Source organism: Mirounga leonina, unplaced genomic scaffold (assembly GCF_011800145.1).
Source record: "Mirounga leonina isolate KUSES-001 unplaced genomic scaffold, KU_Mleo_1.0 Mir_125, whole genome shotgun sequence".
Lineage (NCBI taxonomy): Eukaryota > Metazoa > Chordata > Mammalia > Carnivora > Phocidae > Mirounga > Mirounga leonina.
In genome coordinates, this window is record NW_023270305.1 from 31,571,458 (window position 1) to 31,594,092 (window position 22,635).

Genomic DNA, 22,635 nt, shown 5'->3' on the forward strand with positions numbered 1-22,635 from the left:
TATAATTTCTGTTCTTCCTGAGGCCCAGGGGTTAGATGTGGGGGTGTGGGGGGGTGGTGGTGAGATGGTTCCTGAGTTCCCAGGCATACATACTTAAAATAATGTCACACTGCTGGAGCTTAGTCTTCTTATGCCTGCCCTAACTTGACACTCCTTGCAACTAAATAAGCCTCACTGGAACTAGTTAAGACATTACCATTTATTAAAAATAATCAACAATTTTAAACTCCTATTTCCCTGAACAAATTTGAAAATGTTTAATCCATTGTGTTAAAACTTTAATAAGTTTAATGTTGGAACTGTGTGTTTCCAGACCAACTGGCACAATTTACATCAAGTTTTGTACTTATTCCATTTTGCAATGACATCATATACACGAAGATACATCTTCAATAGCTAGAAGTCATAAAATTTCTGATCTATACTTTCAGGTTTGTCCGATCATGGTACTTCTGATAAGGATCGTCAGCATACCAGTTTCGCCTCTTCCAGAAAGACGTTGTCATTTTATCTAAGAGCTTACTCTGGGTTTTATTGCAGAACACAAATTCCCTCAAGCGCCTTTTTCTTGCAGCTGTCTTTTTCCATAATTTTTTCTTATAACCAGCCTGTTAGATGATATTATAAAGACATTCAAAACATGATGTTATATAGGAAACAACAGATATCTTCACCATTCATGGTTTATAGGCTCAATGGGAACAAAGATGAGACTGACTGGGGCTGGTATGTTTTTCAGAAAGATGTGATTCTCAGTGAGGGGTAGGTACAGAAAGCATGTGCAGTTTGAAAAAGACATATTAATAATTTAATACTTGGATAAAAGATAATTTAAATTAAAACCACAGAAAATAAAGCCAAATGACTCTTTGTGGCAGGCAAAGTACAGAGTAATGATATATAATTATAATCACCAACTTTATATGCATTACCTTATTATCTCTTCAACAATCTTCAACAACATACTATTAACCTCATTTTACAGATTAAAGAGAAACAACCATTGATTAGAAAGTTAACGGCAGCAGACCGAGGTCACAGAACTAGTAAGAGTTCTTAACCACTACTCCACTATTTTTCCCAATGTGGAGGATGATGAAGGGCATTCCTGGCTAGTTGATGACATTTATGTTCATTTAAGGGGACTAAGTATTACAAAGGCTGACAAAACCCAGTTCTCGAGTATATTACTTCATTTCTTCCTTTCACACTAAGGACTAATTTCTGCAGTAAGTACTTTTCTAAGGAATAACAAATACAATAAAACCACTATTGGGAGTGATGAAGGAATGGTGAACTCATATGTTTAACCCAGAACTGCCATATACACCATCCAAGCATTATTCATTTTGAAGAATTAATTTTTGAATTAGAAAGAAAAAAAGAATTAATTTCCGAAGAAAAATTAGATTGAATATAAAATCTACAATCATAGTCTGTTTAGACTACAAGAGACCTTAGGTGCCATCTAGGTTAATACGTGGCAAAAACCACACACAAAGTTACAGGGGAGAAGAGACTAGAACTCAAGCTATTGCTAAGAGCCCTGTGTCCTAGGGCACTACACTAACTGAACAAAACCACAGCCCTGGGCTGAGAAGGCACCTTGGGTTTCTGACATGTCTTGGTGTCATCACTCTGACCAGCAACTTCTACAGTACAGTTATACTCAGAAATAAGGAAACGTTATTTAAGAGTTATGGTTTTAAAATGCCAGGAATTAGATTTTTTTCTACTCCTTGCTTATAATTTAAATTGAAAGATTCAAACCCAAATCCCCATATCTGTGTAATAATTTTGTAGTTTGCAAGCCAACCTGGGTTCTTGTGGATCTCTGACTTACAGCTAATTTGCTGTCTTGCCTATTACCACTAGTATCCTCTGAACATTATTCTATTGGAAAGCAACCACTGTGAAAATGCTTGAAGCTTTTTAGACACTCTCTAGGTTCAGAAATGGGAGGGAATAAAACTGTGCTGCAGAAAGTATTTTCAGTTCTTATACATTAATATAAATTAACCCACCCAGCTTTTTTGTTTTCCCTCTTAATATTACATTTTGATGAAGCAGGACATTCCATATATAGAATATTTTGGGGGGTCCTGAGTGGGGCCTAGGCATGATTGGAGAATTTGATCAGATCCTTTATAACATGCAGGTTTCAGGGCCCAATAAAAGGGATGTAGAAAGGAAGGCAAAAAACCCCACCCAGCTTATTTTATCTAGGGCCAGATGACGACCTGGAAATAATCAGTATGACAACAGGGAAGAAATTTTCCAATGGTCCAAAATTCACAAAATTCAGAACTATTAACTGAATAACTCAGTTCAGCTACTTATGGATTACATGAGCTTCTATTTACTAGTGTAGCAAATGAACTACCACAGTATTGTTCCGAAGGAGGAATGAGCTGAGAGTTCCAGTCAACCTTTTTACCTTAAATTTAGGATTGTTTATAAGATAGGAAATAATCCTTTCAACCTTTCAACTAGTGAAAGTCTTACCAATTAAGTATTTTATTTTTATGGAGAAACAAATTTTGATCTTTAAAGAATCGTTTAACTTCCAAATAGTAGAAGGGAATTAGAATTTGAATAGTTATCAAAACTCAAAGGTGGTTTTGCAAAACTCTAGTCTTCAGCTGCTTTCTAATTATCAGCTACTCTGTTTCCAAGAATAAAGACGTGAGTGAAAAAGCCCACACACATGCTGAATGACGTGCTGTGGGAGAGGACAGAGCAGTAATAATTTGTCAGAGGCCCTCTCAGAGGCTGTGGTCCCAGGCCAGAGTAAGTGCTAGGGTTCCGTCTGATACGGACCCCAATCGTACACACTTACAGAGAAAGACATAGAGTTAAAAAAGTATATGTGGGGTTAATATTCTGTCATAAAGACTAAGCCACCTAAAGAATCCAATCCAAAGCAGGCGGAAGAGCCCTTCAGCCCCTGATCTGAGCCATGCCACGAAGTCCCTGCTGAAGGCGACTGCTGCCGTAACACTCTAGATTTAAAGAGGGCCTCCCCACAGGCTATTACACATGGGCGGTGTCACAGGGCTTCTGGTGATCATTAGATATGCCAGACATGTAGAAGACCTGAGATGAACTCATCCTACAGTGAGGAGTTTTGCCATTGTGACTGATACTTTGTTTTATGAATTCATTTACCTTAAGAGATGCCTGCCAAGCTGGCACTTAAGCACAGTACTGTAAAAGCTACTGGTAAACGGGAGGAAGATACATCAATGAACAGGCTCACTGAATTCTTCATTTTCATTTGCTCCCACTCCTTTTTCAATCAAGTAACAGTGTGAAGACTCACCTTCCTCCTCAGCCACAGGCCAGAATGAAGTCGAAGAAACCTATAGACAACAGCTTTCACAGTCTTTCTTTTCCCTTTCCGTGAACTGAAGTACGTTACAGTTCTGACTGGTAGCTTCAGGACATTTGGAAGCAAGGGGGCCGCTCTAAAATATATTAAAAAAATTTTAACTCAGCAATAAGACTCATTAGAGGATAAAATCCATTTTTGTACTTAGAAATTTTGGACATAGAAATGAGTGAAGGAGTTCTACTGGAATAGAGCTAACTTCATTTTTATTTTTTTTAAAGATTTTATTTATTTATTTGACAGAGAGAGAGAGGCACAGTGAGAGAGGGAACAAAAGCAGGGGGAGTGGGAGAGGGAGAAGCAGGCTTCCCGCCGAGCAGGGAGCCTGATGCGGGGCTCGATCCCAGGACGCCGAGATCATGACTTGAGCCGAAGGCAGATGCTTAACGACTGAGCCACTCAGTCGCCCCTAGAGCCAACTTTAATATACGTTGTTACTTTAAATGATCCATGACACTAAGCATAAATAAGAATAGCCACTATTGGGCGCCTGGGTGGCTCAGTCATTAAGCGTCTGCCTTCGGCTCAGGTCATGATCCCAGGGTCCTGCGATCGAGTCCCACATCGGGCTCCCTGCTTGGCAGGAAGCCTGCTTCTCCCTCTTCCACTCCCCCTGCTTGTGTTCCTGTTCTCGCTGTGTTTCTCTCTGTCAAATAAATAAATAAAATCTTAAAAAAAAAAAAAAAGAATAGCCACTATCACCAACTTGTAAGCCTTCCATCAACTACCCCCTCAATCCCTATGAGAGAATTTATCCCTTATATTTTAATCACCTGATTTCTTACCTGCCCGCTAGATTATCAAGTCTTTGAGGACTTCAGTTTATCTTTGTATCCCTTCTGCCAAGAACTGGGCACCCAGGAGTCCTTAACTAAATATATGTTGACTAAATGAACACCAGCCTTGCATGCTGAGCATCTTGTTCACCCTCCGCTTTGGCTGACAGCTTCCATCCAGGAAACCACATCTAGAACATCAGAAGTGTGCTCTGTTTGGTAGTCCCTGCTGCTGGCACGTAGGCATACAGGGATATCAATCATATTCTACCACTCTAGCAAGCAAAGTCTACATGATAAACTGCAGGTAGGCAAAGAGTACCATCTGCTTCTAAGATGTCTTTGCAGGCAGGAATATTTTACAATTTTTGTCTAAGCATCCCGTTTACTGAAATATACTCTACCTGTTGAGCATTGCTGTAGTATGCCCACATGTCAGGTTTCTGACACATGTGCTAAGTCCGGGAGCAGAGGAAACAATTGGTGTCTGAAGAGAACTAAAATGTCGGGTGGACACTGCAGAGCTGAGACAGGCATTCTTGACACAGTTTCGATAGGCTGAAGACACCAAAATATTCAGGGGCTGTAAGACTCCTGTAAAGAGAGAGAAGCATACTTGTTTAATACGATACTCTAAAATATGCATCCAGATATTTAAAATCAATGTATCAAAACAAGGTGAGCATCAGACTCACCTGTGGAGCTTTTTACCAACTTTACTGAGGTATAACTTACATACCACAAAATTACCTGTATGTGTAATTCAATGCTTTTCAATAAATTTACAAAGTTGTGCAACCATCACCACAATCCACTCTGATGTGTCCTAGTTCTGTGTTCAACAGTAGGGAACAAAAATGATTGTAACATTAAGTCCAGATCTTATCCTCTGATGAGCCAGGGCCCCCTAGCATGTAGTGCAATGGCAAGGCAGAGACGAGAAAGCTTGGCCATTCCCTGGAGAGGCAAGAGAGTGGCAAGAGGAGTCCTAAAGAAAACAAAAGAGGTACGTGAGCTCTCCTCTAGGAAATGAACAGGCCTCAGGAGGAGGAGGTTGAGAGTCCAGGTAGGATGAACAACATTCACAAAGGCAAGGGGGCTGAAACAAATACGTGCCCGAGGTGGGGACTGGACCTTCCAGAGGCTGAGCACTGCTTGCCTGACAATATGGAGATGCCTGGGCGCGGCTCAGAAGGCATCTTGTGGGGTTGGAGGTGGGGAGGGTCTAGATGCATCGACCCAATGCAGTCCTCTTTACCTATTCTTCACATTATTGCCAACGTAAGAGTCCAGGGCTACAAAGCAGAGTCACTCACAGGGCACTGACTCGACTCAGATTCTGGGTCTAGGGTGGGACTCAAGAATGTGCACACTGAAAAAGTGCCACAGGATGATGGAAATGCCCCCAAACTGGATTGTGGTGATGGCTGCACGACCCATTAAATTTACTAAAAACCATCAAATTGTACACATAAAGCAGGTAATTTTATGGTCTGTAAATTATACCTCAATAGTTGCTTTAAAAAAAAAAAGTCCCACAAATGAGACTGCAGTGCAGCCAGGGCTTAGAACCACTGCCTTACTCTCCGTTGCACTGATTTCATGTAACAAATGAGGGGCAGTGTAGTGTGGGACTGGAGTGTTGGTGTTTGAGTTAGACTGCGTTCATCTTCTAGCTCTACTACTCACTAGCTGTGTGACCATGGGCAAGTTACTTAACCCTTCTATGCCCCAGTTTCCCCAAATTTAAATAAGGTTAGTCATGGGGAGGTGACAAGAATTAAATGAGAGAAAACATGAAAAGTGCTAGGAAGAGCACTTGGCACAGAGAAATCATTTAATGACTGCTAACAGCAGATAGTAAAGAGCAGAGAAATGCTTGGCAAAAATGCTATAATGTTAAAAGATGGCAGGAGAAAGATTGAATACTTAAAAGCCGTATTTTGCTTTTCTGTTCTCCATTGAAAATAACAATTTTCAAACTAAAAAGGGTAGTATAAACATTAATGAGTGAGCTGAAATCCAAGATTCAGGAGACTGTTGAGAGCCCCTCTGGGAACTTGGAAGTGAAATTCTCTACTGCAAGGCATTCAAGTTTCCAGGTATAAATAACTTATATTTCAAAGAACTGTAAATATTTACAGACGTGAGTACAAACTAAGGTAATCTTTGAAAGATTAAGTGAATTGAAGAGGACTGTAAACAAGAAAATGTCCCAATTTTCACAAGGTCATCAGAACTTGGTGTCTTGGGGTGCCTGGGTGGCTCAGTTGGTTGAGCGTCTGCCTTTGGCTCAGGTCATGATCCCAGGGTCCTGGGATGGAGCCCTGGGCGGACTCCCTGCTCAGCAGGAAGCCTGCTTCTCCCTCTCCCGCTCCCCTGCTCGTGCTCTTTGTCAAATAGATAAATAAAATCTTTATTAAAAAAGGGGGGGGCACCTGGGTGGCTCAGTCGTTAAGCGTCTGCCTCCGGCTCAGGTCATGATCCCAGGGTCCTGGGATCGAGCCCCGCATCAGGCTCCCTGCTCAGCGGGAAGCCTGCTTCTCCCTCTCCTACTCCCCCTGCTTGTGTTCCCTCTCTCGCGGTCTGTAAATAAATAAAATCTTGAAAAAAAAAAAAAAAAGAACTTGGTGTCTTGGTTAAAACAAAACAAACAAAAACTCTCAGAAATACTGAGAAACCTTCCCTGAAGGAAGTGAGCAGCTAAGAGTCTAGAACATATAAATGGGTAAATTACAGACTCATTTGTAGGAAAAAAAAAAGTTAGAATGGATAAATAAACAGGAAGTGCACACACACAAAAATCTACATTGTCAACTGGGAGTGAACTGTTCCTTAAAAAGAACTTCAACTCATTTTTTGATGTAGTCACTAGCCTGGGAAATCATGGGAATGTCTAGACACAGTGTAGCCTGATTTTAGGAAGGCATGTGACAAGGTTTCTTTATATTCTGAAGAAATAAATGTGGGCAGGATAATAGTACAATTACGTAAATTCCAAGCTGACTAGAAACTATCCCCAAATTAGTTGATTGCTGTTCTGATCAAAGTCTTTTCCTGGCTCCCTAACTGATTATATTTTCCTCAATTTTTATGAAGGCCCTGAAGCTGCATAAAGCATGTTTGTCAAATCTGCATAAAAGCAAAGTCCAAAGACTATCTGGACTCAAAGTGATCTTGGTAGAATGGATCAAAATTAACAAGACAAAATCCAGTAGACGAACCATGAGAGACGATGGACTCTGAAAAACAAACAGGGTTCTAGAGGGGAGGGGGGTGGGAGGATGGGTTAGCCTGGTGGTGGGTATTGAGGAGGGCACATTCTGCATGGAGCACTGGGTGTTATGCACAAACAATGAATCATGGAACACTTCATCTAAAACTAATGATGTAAGGTATGGGGATTAACATAAGAATAAAAAAAAATATTAAAAAAAAAAAAGACAAAATCCAGGATAAATACGCTGAGGTTAGAAAAAATGAAGGAAAGGTAAATCTTGCTTGATAGCAGTTCCTGGGAAAATGACTTGGGGGGCCTTATCCACCATACCCTCAGCTGGACCAACCCGTGATTTAGCTTGTAAAAACCGAACTCAGAATGTGTTGACAAAAGGGTAGCACACAAATCAAGGGCAGTAATTAACTGTTCCTTCAGTCTTCTGCCCTGTTTGGGCATTTTAATACATACTGGCATTCTCTAAACTCATTCTTATAAGGAGAACACAGATATTTTAACAAAGAAAGTGACACAAAACCAGAGTTTTGAAGGAATAAGAAGAGGCAGAGGGAAAAGGGAGTGTACCGGTGAAGAGTGAAAAAAATGGTATAGTAGGTTTGGGGAATTGCAAATAGCTCCATGTGGCAGGAATCAAAACAATGGGGAGTGCGGAGAGAAGCGAGTATAACTGTCTAAAGTAGTGGTCTTCAAACTTTTTTGATCCCATACCCTCTAAAAGTATTCTGAAAAATTCTGTATGAGGCTCAATTCCACGACCCTGAGATCATGACCTGAGCTAAAATCAAGAATCGGCTGCTTAACCGACTGAGCCACCCATGCACCCCTATTTTTTTATTTTTGTTTTTTTAAAGATTTATTTATTTGACAGAGAGAGAGGGCACAAGCAGGGGGAGCGGGAGAGAGAGAAGCAGGCTTCCCGCTGAGCAGGGAGCCCGATGTGGGGCTCAATCCCAGGGCCCTGGGATCATGACCTGAGCTGAAGGCAGACGCTTAACGACTGAGCCACCCAGGCACCCTTATTTTTTTTAAAACACTTATTTATCTTAGGGAGAAGGAAAGAATCTCAAGCAGACTCCCCACTGAGTGTGGAGCCCCACTCAGGGCTCAATCCCATGACCCTGAGACCATGACCTGAGCTGAATTCGAGTCTGACGCTTAACGGACTGAGCCACCCAGGTGCCCGTGGGGTGACTTTAAAAAAGCACATCACTTTCACAGTATCAGGCAATGCTGAATATATACATATTCTGATTCAGCAATTTCACCAGTTTTATAAGTATACACACAAGCACATCATAGAGAAACTCTTGCACTCATGTGCCAGGACACAAAGAAAATCAGCTTTGGACCTAATCGCCCCAAACTGAAAACAATCAAATGCCCACCAATCCCAAAATGGAGAATTGTGGGGTGGTCGAATAAGAGACTATTACATAGGAACAAGAAAGCACTACAGCTACACCCAAAATGAACGAATTTCACAAAGTAAAAGGCACGAGAGTACATACCGTGTGATTCCAAAGTACAAAAACAGGCAAAATTAAACAATATATTACTTAGAGATGCCTATATAAATGTTAAAACTATTACAGAAAAAAAGACAAGGTAACAATGAAATGAGGCTACTGTTTATATTTAGCAGAAAGAATTCTGATTAGGAGAAGCACAGCGAGATAGAGAAGAGGTTCCTAGCAGTGTTCTGTGTCCTGCCTTTGGTGTTACAGGGGCGTTTGCTTTAGAGTTATTTGTTAAGCCATTCATGTATGTTACATACATTTTTCTTTATAAATTATTTTCACGATTAAAAAATACCCCCACGGGCGCCTGGGTGGCTCAGTTGGTTAAGCGACTGCCTTCGGCTCAGGTCATGATCCTGGAGTCCCGGGATCGAGTCCCACGTCAGGCTCCCTGCTCAGCAGGGAGTCTGCTTCTGACCCTCCTCCCTCTCATGCTCTCTGTCTCTCATTCTCTCTCTCGCAAATAAATTTAAAAAAATTTAAAAAAAAAAAGAAAAAAAATACCCCCACATAAACATGCTCTTCTTCTTCTTCTTTTTTTTAAAGATTTTATTTATTTGAGAGAGAGAAAAACAGCATGAGAGGGGAGAGGGTCAGAGGGAGAAGCAGGCTCCCCGCTGAGCCGGGAGCCCAATGTGGGGACTCAATCCCAGGACTCCGGGACCATGACCTGAGCCGAAGGCAGTCGCTTAACCAACTGAGCCACCCAGGCGCCCTAAACATGCTCTTCTGTAACAGCTGGGAAATTTACATTGTAGCTTTTTTCTTTATTCCTATTCTTCCTCCACAGAATTTTATCCTAATTTATTTTGTGTATAAGTAATTTACTAATAATTTTATCCTATTTAAATAATATTTTTGCAAAAGTCCTTAGAGCGAAGGCAACTTAATTTAATTGCCCTCACTCCTGTCATCTCTCTCAGTCGAGAAATCCTTATGACTGCCCCCGTACCGGGGACGGAGTAAGCAAAAAACCCGCCACATTCCTGCACATCGTGTGAATCTCACACACGCAAGCTTGCTGGGTGCCAGGCACTACGCAGGGCGCTTGACAGGCACGAGCTCATTTAGTCCTCAGGTAGCTGGTGTCATCCCCGTTTTAGAGCTGTAGAATCTGAGGTTCAGAGAAATTACTTTTTCAAGGCTAAAGGTCATGAGTGGCGAGTTCTAGCCTCTAAATGAGAAGGTTAGCAGGGACTTTTCTCTTCTCCTTCGCCCCCCTCCGCCCCAGTCCTGGTCTGTTTTCTAGCTAAGGCGGAAGGGCCGGGAGCCGGTAAGGAAGCGGACACCGGGGGACACCCAGGTCCGCCAGGGTCCAAGAGTGTCGGGAATCTCCGGTGCGACCGGCCGAACACAGGCAGTCCCGGAGAAAGTTCGGGACAATCCTCTGGCCCTTTTTTCCCCGTTAACCTCCACGCTAAACGCCTACTCCATCCTGCACCAGTCCCGCCTTCTGTGAGGGGATAAATCGAGCGCCTCGCCTTCCACTGACCTGATGCTGCTCTCACGGCACGAGCAAAGGCGGCGACCGCCATCTTGCCACCCCGCCCTACGGCAGCCGCATTGGGTCTAAAAGCTCCAGGGCAAAAGGGAATTAAGAAAAAGAAATTTGGGTGGAGTCGAAGAAGGAGAAAAAAAAAATGCATAAAGGAACGGTCAAGGCAACCTTTACTGAATGTCTTCTATATGCCAGGTTATTCTTCACCGCTGCAAAACAAGTGCCTATGAAGAGTGTCTGGCATATAGTAGGCTCTTAAATTTTTAATGAGCATTTGATTCACAAATCTATTTAAAGTACACAATTTGAAACACAATTTCTTTTTGCTCATTTTATTAAATTTGAGGAAATAACTTATTTTCCTTCCAAAGCTGGTAGCTGATAGGCTAAGTGACTGGGAAATAGCAATGTTATTAAATTTTTTAAAAAACAGAATGACAGCCATAATTAAATGAATGTAAATATCCTAAGGCTATCACACACATATTTTTTTCTAATCATTAACACTGACTGTCATTTGGTAGAATAGCATCTCAATCCTTCCTAAACAATTCTATGTTCCTTACTTTATTCTTGATGATTAGTGATCATACATTTTTCCTAATGTTTATTCAAACAGAAAACAACAAATCTCTCACCCATCCTTGTTGGCTAAGATATTCCATGCATATACAATAAATGACACCATATATTGGTTGAAATGGGACACCATACACTGCTTGAAATGGGTAAGGATCAAGACTGGTCTCGAGCAGTTCACATTTAATAAGGAAACAAGCATAGAACATAAATACAAGGCAGATAAATAATTCATAGGAGTAGTTCAAAGTTAAGGAGAAAAGGCTTTCTGACTGAGATGATCAGGAAGGAGGCGGTAGAATATAATAAGAATCTTAAAGAATGGGGAGGATTTTAAAAAGGGCAAGGTCATTCTTGGCAGTAAGAACATGAAGAGCTAAGGGGTGCCCGGGTGGCTCAGTCGTTAAGCATCTGCCTTCAGCTCAGGTCATGATCCCAGGGTCCTGGGATAGAGCCCCACATCAGGCTCCCTGCTCAGCAGGAGGCCTGCTTCTCCCTCTCCCACTCCTCCTGCTTGTGTTCCCTCTCTTGGTGTGTTTCTCTCTGTCAAATAAATAAAATCTTAAAAAAAAAAAAAAAAGAACATGAAGAACTAAGATGAGAAGAGAGGGAGCCAGGACAGAAAGATACAGGATTTATTTACAGCAGTGGTTCTCAAACCTTTTTTGGTCTTAGAACCTCTTTACATACTTAAAAACTGAGGACTCCAAAGAGCTTTTAATCATATTTCCAATTCCTGCTGTAACAAATTACCCCAAACTTAGTGGCTTAACACAACACAAATTATCTTACAGTTCTATAGGTCATAAGTCTAAAATGGGTTTCACAAGGCTAAAATATCCAGGGCTGTGTTCCTTCTGGAGGCTCTAGGTGAGAATCTGTTTCCTTGCCTTTTCTAGCTTCTAGAGGCTGCCTGCGTTCCTTGGCTTGTGCTGCCATCCATCTTCAAAGCCAGTAATCACATCCCTCTGACTTCTGCTTCCATTGTCACATATCCTTTTCTGACTCTGAGCCTTGTCTGACAAGGACCCTTGTCATGACATTGGGCCTATGCAGATAATCCAGGATAGTCTCCCCATCTCAAGAGTCTTAATCACATCTGCAAAGTTCCTTTATCATGTAAGTTAACATTCATAGGTTCCAGGGATTAGGAAAATGTGTATATGTTTGGGAATAATTATTCTGCCTACCGTACTAATTGATTTTAAAACAATTATTTTTATAAAATATACTCATGAAAAATAACTACTCCAAGATTAAAAAAATTAGTGAGAAGAGTGTCATTTTATTAACCTTTTTTGCAAATCTCTTTAAGGTCTGGTTTAATAGAAAGCTGGATTCTTAATCCAGCTGGATTGAATTTGCTTATGCATTCAATCTGTTATGATATCACTTGTCACCTAGCTTCTGGAAAAACACTACTGTAAAATTATGAGATAATGAGTGAAAACAGCAAATAGTATCTTAATATTATGAAGGTAGTTTTGATTCTATGGATCTTCTGAAAAGGTCTCAGACTCCCCCAGGGATCCCAGTTCACACTCTGAGAACCGAGAATGTTAAATCCTTTAGTTCTTCTGGGTTTTAGGGTATGTAAGTGGGTGATGAACTCTGACTACTATCATTGCTTTCTTAATCTCCCACCTAAGGTGGCCAAGTTGAGCCTTAAAAACATTCCCATATGCTGGAAAAGTACTGAGACATTTCATAAATGCTCTTTGAATTGGCAGTGGGAGTCACTGCACATTTTTGGAAGAGGATTGATTTAAATTTGTGTGTTACTTTAGGGGAGTCCATTTTAAAGCAAAAAAGATTCATAAATTGTATGTGGAGGATGAAGATTAAGGATTTGGTTAAACGGGACATTAGGAAACAACAGAAATTAATTTTGGAGTTTTGACATCTGGAAGCTGGAGAAGTTGGTAATGATGTTCAGGCCTAAGATGTGGCTGGGCCACACATGGTTGGAGCAGACTGAAATTGCTTATTGGTATTGAGAGGCTTATGGCCAAGATGTTAGAAACGTCATTACACTGGCATCACCCAGGATAACAGCAGTAGGCAGGGGTGGGGTGGGGAGACTTCAATTTAATTGCTAAAGTTACTTTAAAAAATGGGAGACTGCTCTGGAGGCTGTTAGGTGATGGTGATATGAAACAGAGGGTAATGTAATTATTAAAGCACACTGAAAAGCACTGAACATATACAAACATAAGTATTTGATTTTAGTTAATTTTCAAATCCATTTCTCCATTTTACAAGTGGGATTAGTATACTGTAATACCACCATACTGTAAAAAACTGTAACTCTAGTAACACCATACTGTAATAAATCACCTAGTTAAGACCTGAAAATACTTTGCAAACACAATAGATATACACGTTAGTTTCTTTGATGTTGTGATGGTGATAAAATCATTATTAGTACTAACAGTATTGAACAGTGTTCAATATTTAACATGCTAAACCTTGGTTACAGACTCAGTGGAATACTTTGAACAGTTCTTCTGCACTGACCTCCTTAACTTCCAACCCATCCCACAGACTGCAGCCAAAATTATCTTTGTAAAATGAAAACGTGGTGGGAAAATCAGTGTGGTTTAATCTATAAGGAGTGGAAGCGGTGGAACCTGAAAAATCTGGGTTTCTATTTCTGCTCTGCCATTTATTAGATACGTGTACGACACACTCCGCTCAAAGGTCTCTCCAGTGTCCGTTCACCCAGTCTCCCGTAATCAGGATGACGCCCTGAAGAAAGGCTGTCAAATGAAACAAATACGCAAACCAAGACACCATTGTTTACGTAACTTTCGCCAAGTTGACTGCTTTCTACGAAATATCCAACTGACATAGGCGGTTGAGATGGTCTCTTGCTTGAATTCTTCGAAGAATAACATCTGCTTTCTGCGCTGATCAAAGCCCGAGTTTCACACTCCCCCGCACCCTCCCAGTTCACCTACTAACCCCTTCTTGGGGCTACAGACCGGAACTCCGAGAGCGACCGGAAGGAGAAATCGCCTTTTCCGCCGAGGGAGAGCCCACCCCCTCGGAGCGGCCTGGGCGGGGTCGAGAAAGGGGGCTGCGCGTGCGCAGCGGCGTTGGTTGCCCTTCCGGTACGACCGGCGCGGAGAAGCTGCCCGGACGCAGGCACGCGCTCACGCACGCTTTTCCCTACTACGCTTTTCCCTACTAGCACCGCCGCGGCAGCTCCCGCGTATACCGGCGGTGTCGTCCCCCCGGCCAAAATGCTGCGGGCCTGTCAGTTATCGGGTGTGACCGCCGCCGCCCAGGTGAGCGCGGGGGCGCCGGGAGAGAGCGCGTGGTGAGGCTGACTCCGGGCGACCAACGGAAAACGGGAGAGGCTTTCGCTCTGTCTAGGCCCCGGGAGAGAGGCGTGTTTCAGGGCCGCCTTTATCGCGAGAATCCTGGGCCGACCTTTGAAGCAGTTAATTGGAGAGTTTGCCCAAGAGGGATGACTTAAGGGTTATTGCTGAAGTGGGATGGGGTGTGGAAAGAAGGTGGCGGGGAGGCGGGCGCCGGACGGTCGGCACGGCTTCGGGGACGTGTCATCCAATCAGCCCTTCGCTGTCCTGGTCAGGGACCAATCGTGGCCGCTGCCGCTCGGGTCGCCGGTTGCGCTCGTGATAGGTTTCGCGCAGCCAGTGGTTGAAGGTCGAGGGGAGAACTACAGTTCCCAGCAGGAAAAGCCTAGCTTTGGCTTGTTGCATCTTTAATAAGGAGGTGTTTGGACTGTTAGAGTCCGCATTTTAGGGGTCAAGGCTGTAATTATTCGGGAGGGACCTTTTTTTGTAACTGAGAGCGCCTCTGAGCTATTCTTACTCTAAACAAAAGTGGGAGATTGTAGTTTATGGAGTAAAGACTGAGGAAGGACAGGAGTCATGACCTTGTGCTCGTTTCTGAGATTAGCTTGGGGATCTCTCTCTCCAGGTGCTGGGACAACTGTGGCAGACATCCAAGAAGTCTAGACACCCAGTGACTTTTATTTCTGCACGATTATCAAAGTAATTTTCTAAAATTGGAAATAAAAAAATAAAACTATTTCCATTGCAAAAAATTGGAAATAAAAAAATAAAACTATTTCCATTGCCAATTTTCAGAATATTGATATGTGGGAAAAATGTATTGTAAAACAGGTGCTGTGACTCAAGTAGTAATTGAACAAAATCCCTAGTCATAGTGAGTGAGAGATCATAAAAGTCAATTCTTTTTTCCTTCAAGTTTGCTTGTCCCCTCACTTGTTGCCAGGATAGAAGCAGCCTCTTCTATAGGCAAGTAGGGTCTGTATTAGTTCTTTATTGATGCATAAGAAATGTCGCAAATTTAGCAGCTTAAAACAACACCCATTTATTATCTTACACTTTCTGGTTATGAATGGTCTGGATTCTTTGCTCGGTGCCACACAAGGTTGCAGTCAAGGTGTTGACGGTGGTATGTTTCTCATCCGAAGCTCAGAGCCCTCTTCCGAGTTCACTGTGGCAGAATTCAGTCCCTTGCAGCTGAAGGACTAAGGTCCCTGTTTTCTTGTCTGCTCTCACCTAACTCTCTTAGAGGCTGCTTGAAGCGTCTTGCTCAGAGGCATTTCAGTAACATGGGTGTTTGCTTTCTTGCAGGCTACCAGGAGTTTGTCTCTGTGACTTCAGAAGTCTCTCTTAACTTTCCTGTTTCTGATCTGTAGACCAGTGTGTAAAGGGCTTTAAGATTGGGCCGGGCCCACCTGGAAAACCTCCCTTTGATTAACTGAAAGTCAACTGATGAGTTACCTGAATTACACCTGCAAAATCCCTTTTGCCTTGCAGCCCTAATCATGGGCTTAATAGGGGGTGGAGATTGTGGGGGCCATCTTAGAATCCCTCCTAATATAGTACCCAAGTGGGACTAGAAGAATGGAGGAAGTAGAGCTGCCTTTCAGGGCAGAACTGTTGGTTTGTCTTTGGGGAGCCCTCATTTTATGGCACACTCTTGTTCTGCCGTCATGTTATGTCATGGTTGTCACTGATGTGTCTCCTTGTCTGCCATAATGTCCAAAATTACTTTTTCCTTGTCTTTATTAAAATACTTTGTACTTACTGGGATCCCAATTAGGAAGTTTAAGAAAAGAGATTAAAGCTTAATACTAAAATATGAACCCTTTTGTAACTTGCATCCACATTTTCTTATGGTCTCGAAATTGCGTTCTTGAAAAATTCATTGGTTTATTCTCCTCCTCAGTCATTCTTTAGCATTGGATATTGTTGCTTTGTGTAACACTTTTTGCCATTTTGGCTTTTCTTACGTAGTATCTAGGGGCCCGTTTTACCCTTCATCTCTCTTCTTTCTCCTTTGTTGAATCTGCTTCTTGTACCTCCAAATATATCCCCAAGGTCCTCTCTTCCCATCTCTCTCTTTTTATTTTAATTAAGACTTTTTTTTTTTTAGAGCAGTTCTAGCTTTGCAGCAAAATTGAGGGGAAGGTACAGAGTTGTCCCATATATCTCCTGTCCCCATGCATAGCTTCCCCCATTACCAATATCCCCCATCAGAGTGGTACATTTATTACAAGTGATAAACTTAAATGGGCATATCATAGTCACCCAAAGCCCATAGTTTACACTGGTGTTCACTTTTTGCCTTTCCAAAAGTCATATAGATGGAATCTTACAGTGTGTAGCCTTTCACTTGGTAACGTGCATTTAACTTTCTTCTGTGTCTCTTCATGGCTTGATAGCTCTTTTTTTTTTTTTTTAAAGCATTTAATAGTATTCCATTGTCTGGATGTACCACAGTTTATCCGTTCACCTACTGAAGGATATCTTGGTTGCTTCCAAGTTTTAGCAATTATGAATAAAGCTGTTCTAAACATTCATGTGCAGGGTTTTGTGTTTACATAAGTTTCCAGCTCTTTTGGGTAAATACCAAGGTGCATGATTGCTGTATTACATGTTTAGTTTTGTAAGAAACTGCCAAACTGTCTTTCAAAGTGGCTACCATTTTGCATTCCCAGCAGTGATGAATGGGAGTTCTTGTTGTTCCACATCCTCATCAGCATTTGGTGTTGTCAGTGTTAGGGACTTTGGCAATTCTAATAGATGTGTAGTGATATTGGATTGTTGTCCCATCTCTTTATATACTATTACTTGGGATTATATCAGTTCTCAGAACTTTAGTCCCTAAGCAGATGACTCTTTAGCTTCTCTTTTGAGCTTTGTACTCAAATCTTTTCCTTGTTTGATTTTGTCAACTTTATCCAGAACATTCTATTTGTCAAAATTCTTTCCACTCCATCGAACTTCATCTTCTTTAATGTTTTCCTGCTTTTACTATTGCCCTCTTAGAGTCAGTTCTTTATATAGTAGTTAATAAAGTCTTTTATAAAAGCATACAGATCGCATCATGCCCTTCATTGACATCCCATCACATTGAAGATAAAATACAAACTCTTGACCACACCCACCAGGCTCTTCATGATGTGCTCTTTGCCTGTTTCATTTTCTAGTCTGCCTCATTCTGTTTTGGTATCTGTAGCACATACCTCATTGCCTTGTCTTTCTATTTATTTTAATTTTATTTTAATCTCATTGCCTTTTCATTTGCTGTTTCTTTTGCCCTGAAGTCTTCCCACACATCTTTGCTTAGCTCACTTACTTCATTCTAATATATTCTCAAATATCACCTTCCCTTCAGAGAGGCCTCCCCTATGCAACGTAGACCTTTGACGAGGCTTTTCTTCCTTGCATCACTCTGAACTTACCCTTACCCTACTTTTACTTTGTAGCTCTTACCACTACCTGACATAATGTATATTTATTGTGGGTTTGCCACATTAAAATATAAGCTCCACAAAGGGACTATGTCCATATTTTTTATTGCTCTATTTCTAGTACTGATCTTAGTAACTGACTCCCGATAGATGCTCAGTAAATGTGATGTGTTTGAATTAAAAAATAAATTATTTTCTATTAATTTTTCTTAATATCCATAAGTGGATGTGATCTCCCTGATAGCCCCGTAGGTTTTATTTTATTTTATTTTATCTTACTTAATTTTTTAGAGAGGGAGGGAGGGAAGGGGGGGCAGAAGGAGAGGGAGAGAGAATCTTAGGTAGGCTCCATGCCCAGCAGGAGCCTGATCTCACAACCCTGAGATCATGACCTGAACTGAAATCACAAGTCGGACGCTTACCCATTGAGCCGCTCAGGCGCCCCAAACCCCATAGGTTTTAGAACCTCTGATGGTGATTTGGAGTTCTCCAGAGTAACAGAACCAATAGGGTATGTAATAGATAAAAGGATTTATTGTATGGAATTGGCTTACGCAGTTGTGGAGGCTAGCAAGTCCAGTACCTGCAGTAGAGCTGGGGGGCTTGATATGCAGAGACCCAGGAGAACCTGTGGTGTGGTTTTAGTTTGAAGGCTGGTGACCTGGAGAGCTGATGTGCTGTTCCAGAATGAAAGCAGTCCTCTGAATTCCCCCTTGTTTGGGGAGGCTCATCTTTTTGTTCTAGTCAGGCCTTTAACTGGTTGGATGAGGCTCACCCACATTGTTGACGGCAATCTGCTTTATTCAGTTTACTGATTTAAATGTTAATCTCCAGAAACACCCTCCAAGTTGACATAAAATTAACTATCACAAATGGCATCTGCCTTATTCTTTGTCTTGACTCATCATCCTTAAATTCCTTACATACGGATATTCAACAGAAATGTTCTCTTTTGTGTCCTCTTTCTTTCCAGAAATGTGCTTCAGAACTCAAGTTCTTCCTCAATTTATTTCCCAGACTTAACACCATTTGTCTTCTTAGTCCCAGAACTGCTTGCATCACCAGGCCCCACCTTTTTTGAGTTGGGCATTCAGTTTGGAGGGGTTGAGCTTTCAGCCCGGTCCTCTCCTAAGCTATAGATTTGGTAGTGGTCATCTGCATATGCAGAATCGTAACTGTTTTATCACTTAAAAGAAGGGAAAGAAGCATTGTTCCTGAGGGTTCACGAAGTCAGTTTGTTTATGGCCAAAGCTAGTTTAGGTTTGAGTTTGTGCGTGGAGATTTTTAGTTGTCACCTTCTGGATTTTTTTTTTTTTGATTGTAAAACAGTATGTTATTCAGCAGTAATGCCTGCCAAGCATACATGGTAGAAAGTACTTTAGTATGTCATGCAGCTTGCTCTTTGCCTTTTTTTTTTTTTTTTAAGATTTTATTTGTCAGAGAGAGAGAGAGAGAGCATAAGCAGGGAGAGCGGCAGGCAGAACGAGAAGCAGACTCCCTGATGAGCAAGGAGCTTGATGTGGGACTCAATCCTAGGACCCTAGGACCATAACCTGAGCTGAAGGCAGACGCTTAACTGACTGACCCACCCAGGCGCCCCTTATTTCATTATTCTTATAAAATATTTTAAGTTAACTGTAGAAAAAGTTGTCATATACTAATCTGCATTTCAAATGTAGAGCTGGGCATTAACTTATGGGTGTCTTTTGTTTGTGTGGGAGGAATCCTTATGACAAAACCCACCAAAACATCGGCAGTTATAGCTACTGGCAAAATCTAGAGGGGAAATCTGGAACCTCCAGATGGGGTTCATGTGAGGGGATTATTTATTATAGTCTCTTGTTTCCAGGTTGTAATGCTAGAATCTGATTTCTTTTTGTATGTTTACCTTCGTTTGGAGCTACGGAATAGATAGATGGTTTGTGCAAGAACTTAATGTGGGAATTGTAGGTGTATCTTTTTTGTTTTTATTTTAATTTTATTTATTTGAAAGATTTTATTGAGAGTGAGAGAGCGCAAGCAAAAGCATGAGTGGAGGGAGAGGCAGAGGCATAGGGAGAGGGACAAGCAGATTCCCCGCCCAGTAGGGAGCCTGAGATGGGGCTCGATCCCGAGACACAAGGATCATGACCTGAGCCGAAGGCAGTTGCTTAACTGACTGAGCCACCCAGGCACATCTCTCTCTCTCTTTTTTAAATCATGTTTCTGTAGGTTAGAAACAGTAATGCTAACCTTGTAACATTTGTTATAAGGTTATATGTCAAGGCAGATTGCTTTGAAACAGTATAGTTTTTCCCACCTGATAGGTTATTAATAAAAAGGAATTCCAGAACTAAGAAGTGTGTTCAAGTAGGATATTTCGTTTATATAAATAAAGAGATTAGCTTGGTGCTTAAGAAAGAGAGCTCTAGAGGCCGACTTAGATTTAATGGTTTCTTAGATATGACTCCAAAAGAAATAAAAGATAAATTGGGTTTTATCAAAAATAAAAATTTTTGTTCATCAGAGAACACTGAAGTGAGTGAAAAGAATGGGAGAAAATATTTTCAAATCATATATCTGATAAGGATCTAGTATCCAGAATATGTAAAGAACTCCTACAGCTCAACAACAAAAAAGACAACCCTAATAAAACATGGGCAAAGGATTTGAATAGACATTTATCCAAAGAAGATACGAAAAGATAATAAACATCCATTGGCATTAGGGAAATGGAAATCAGAACCACAATGAAATAGCCACTTCATACTCGCTAGTAAGCCTATAATAAAACAGAAAGTAACAGGTGTTAGTGAGGCTGTGGAGAAAATGGAGCCCTTATACATTGCTGGTGGGAATGTAAAATGATGCAGAGTCAAACATAGAATTACCATATGACCCTGCACTTCCACGCCTCCCAAAATTGAAAACAGGTGTTCAAACAGAAACTTGCAGAGAAATATAGCACTATTTACAGTAGCCAAAAGATGGAGACAACCCACATGTCCATCAGGTGATGTCTGGATAAACAAAATATGATATATCCATAGATGAAATACTCCAGTCAGCCCCCAAAGGAAAGTACATGATACATATATGATACATGCTACAACATGGATGAAGCTTGAAAACATTATACCAAGTTAAAGAAGCCAGGCTCAAAAGGCCACATATTGTATGATTCCATTTGTACCAAATAGCCGTAGAGCCAGAAAGTAGATAGTGTTTGCAGTGGCTGGGGAGAGGGGTGAATGGAGAGACTGCCTAGTTGGTACAGGGATTTCCTTTTGGAGTGATGCAAATGTTCTAGAACGAAATAGTGGTGGTTGTTGTACAGCACTGTGGATGTACTAATGTAACTGAATTGTACATGTTAAGACGGTTGAATTTGGGGCGCCTGTGTGGCTGTCGGTTAAGCTTCTGCCTTCGGCTCAGGTCATGATCTTGGCATCCTACGATGGAGTCCCACATCGGGTTCCCTGCTCAGTGGAGATCCTGCTTCTCCCTCTCCCTCTGCCTGCCGCTCCCCCTGCTTGTTCTCTCTTTCTCTATCTTTGTCAAATAAATAAAATATTAAAAATTTTGTATATATAAAGTGGTTGATTTTTATAAGTGAATTTTACTACAGATGGGGGAAAAAACTTGACACCAGGTATTTGCAGATGGGCTGAAGTAGAGAGACACAGTTATATTTATATATATATGTACATTATATATATATTTTATATATATATGTAAAATTAAAATAACAAAATGATATGTTTTAAATTTGAAGTGGAGTCTGTTGGCCAAAGATGGGACAATTTTTTTGAAAAGTGTTTAAATTCATGAGTTCATAAAGATACTGTTTTGGTTAGCTATAGCTACATAAGCCACCTTGAGCTTGGGGTAGAAGAATAATTTATTGCTGCCTCGCTCAGTTTTGGGGTTCGCCTGGGCTCAGCTGGGCAGTTTCTGCTCAGTGTCCCTCATGAGGTTGTAGTCACACAGTGGCTAGGGATAGAGTCACCTCAAAGGCTTCCTCACTTTCGTGTCTGGCAGTTGATACCGGCTGCAGCTGACACCTCAGCGGGGACTGTTGGCTAGAACCCCTGCATGTGGTGTCTTTGCAGACAGGATGTCTTAGATGCATATGTGCTCCCTGGGGTATGGCTCCATAAGCACTTTTCCTTTCAGTCTAATAACCTGTGAACTAAAGAGGCAAGTCATCTGCTCCCCGTATACCCATCATACAGTACAGTGTGACAGGCATTCTAGATACTCCCATTCAAAAGGGCAGGAAACAAGACCGCATGTAGCAGTCACTGTTCATAACATGTAAAATCTTGTTGGGTACGTGCTGCTAATTTCTTAATTCTTACTGATTGGTAATGATTCTTCATAACTCTTGGTTCTACTCTGGGCTCTTGGTTTCATCCCTTGAATTATCCTTCCTTTTCAAGAAAATATAGTTAACTTTGGTTTCCTGTGGATTTTATTGGGGTTTTCTCCATTAGATAAAAAAGCCACACCCATGATTATCAAGGTAAGCCCTTTACCGTTTTGGACTCCTGTGAGCTGCTGTAGAGTAAAACCCTTAAAATTCTTAGTAGCCCTGTTATTTAACAAAAAGACTATGGGAAGTACACCCTTAGGATCCCCAAGGGGCCTTTTCTCTGCGTGAAAAGATTCTGTAAGGAGCAACTCCTCAGAACTTCGAGGTCTTAAAGGATTTTTGCCAACTGGAGAGGATGAGAATGAGAAAAAGTTTTATTTTTGAGCCTATAAAGTCCTGGCTCCTTAATATTTCCTTTAAATTGTGCTTGAAAACTAGATAGGTCTTTTGGTTTGTTTTGAAGCTCATTTATACCTTTATATCCTGCTCCAAAGAAACTAGTTGGCACTTTTGAGCATTCTGCTT

At 41.3% G+C, this 22,635-nt stretch overlaps 2 protein-coding genes across 6 annotated transcripts in view; one reads left to right on the plus strand and one right to left on the minus strand.

The window, feature by feature from the left end:
• Positions 1–181: 181 nt before the first annotated feature.
• MRPL35 (mitochondrial ribosomal protein L35) lies at positions 182–10,517 on the minus strand. The gene is made up of 4 exons (XM_035001128.1): positions 10,415–10,517; positions 4,572–4,761; positions 3,323–3,467; positions 182–608 (listed from the first exon to the last, which is right to left on the minus strand). The coding sequence occupies exons 1-4, from the start codon at positions 10,455–10,457 to the stop codon at positions 420–422; spliced, it is 567 nt and encodes a 188-aa protein (XP_034857019.1). The 5' UTR covers positions 10,458–10,517; the 3' UTR covers positions 182–419.
• A 3,468-nt stretch (positions 10,518–13,985) lies between these two features.
• The window catches only part of IMMT (inner membrane mitochondrial protein), a 41,297-nt gene continuing 32,647 nt past the window's right edge, over positions 13,986–22,635 (plus strand). For 4 of the 5 annotated variants that reach the window (XM_035001123.1, XM_035001122.1, XM_035001124.1 and 1 more), the window contains exon 1: positions 14,158–14,289. In XM_035001123.1, the coding sequence (XP_034857014.1) occupies positions 14,245–14,289 (45 nt within the window). In that variant the 5' untranslated portion in view covers positions 14,158–14,244. Of the gene's footprint in view, positions 14,290–22,635 lie in introns of all 5 variants that reach the window. The other variant, XM_035001126.1, reaches the window with a different exon arrangement.

Bases quoted from the DNA above. Each gene is read 5' to 3' on its own strand.
- MRPL35 (XM_035001128.1), bottom strand. From the start codon at position 10,457: ATGGCGGTCGCCGCCTTTGCTCGTGCCGTGAGAGCAGCATCAG. The intron at 4,762-10,414 runs GTCAGTGGAAGG...CTCTCTTTACAG, and splicing joins TGCCGTGAGAGCAGCATCAG to GAGTCTTACAGCCCCTGAAT. The intron at 3,468-4,571 runs GTAGAGTATATT...AATATATTTTAG, and splicing joins ACTACAGCAATGCTCAACAG to AGCGGCCCCCTTGCTTCCAA.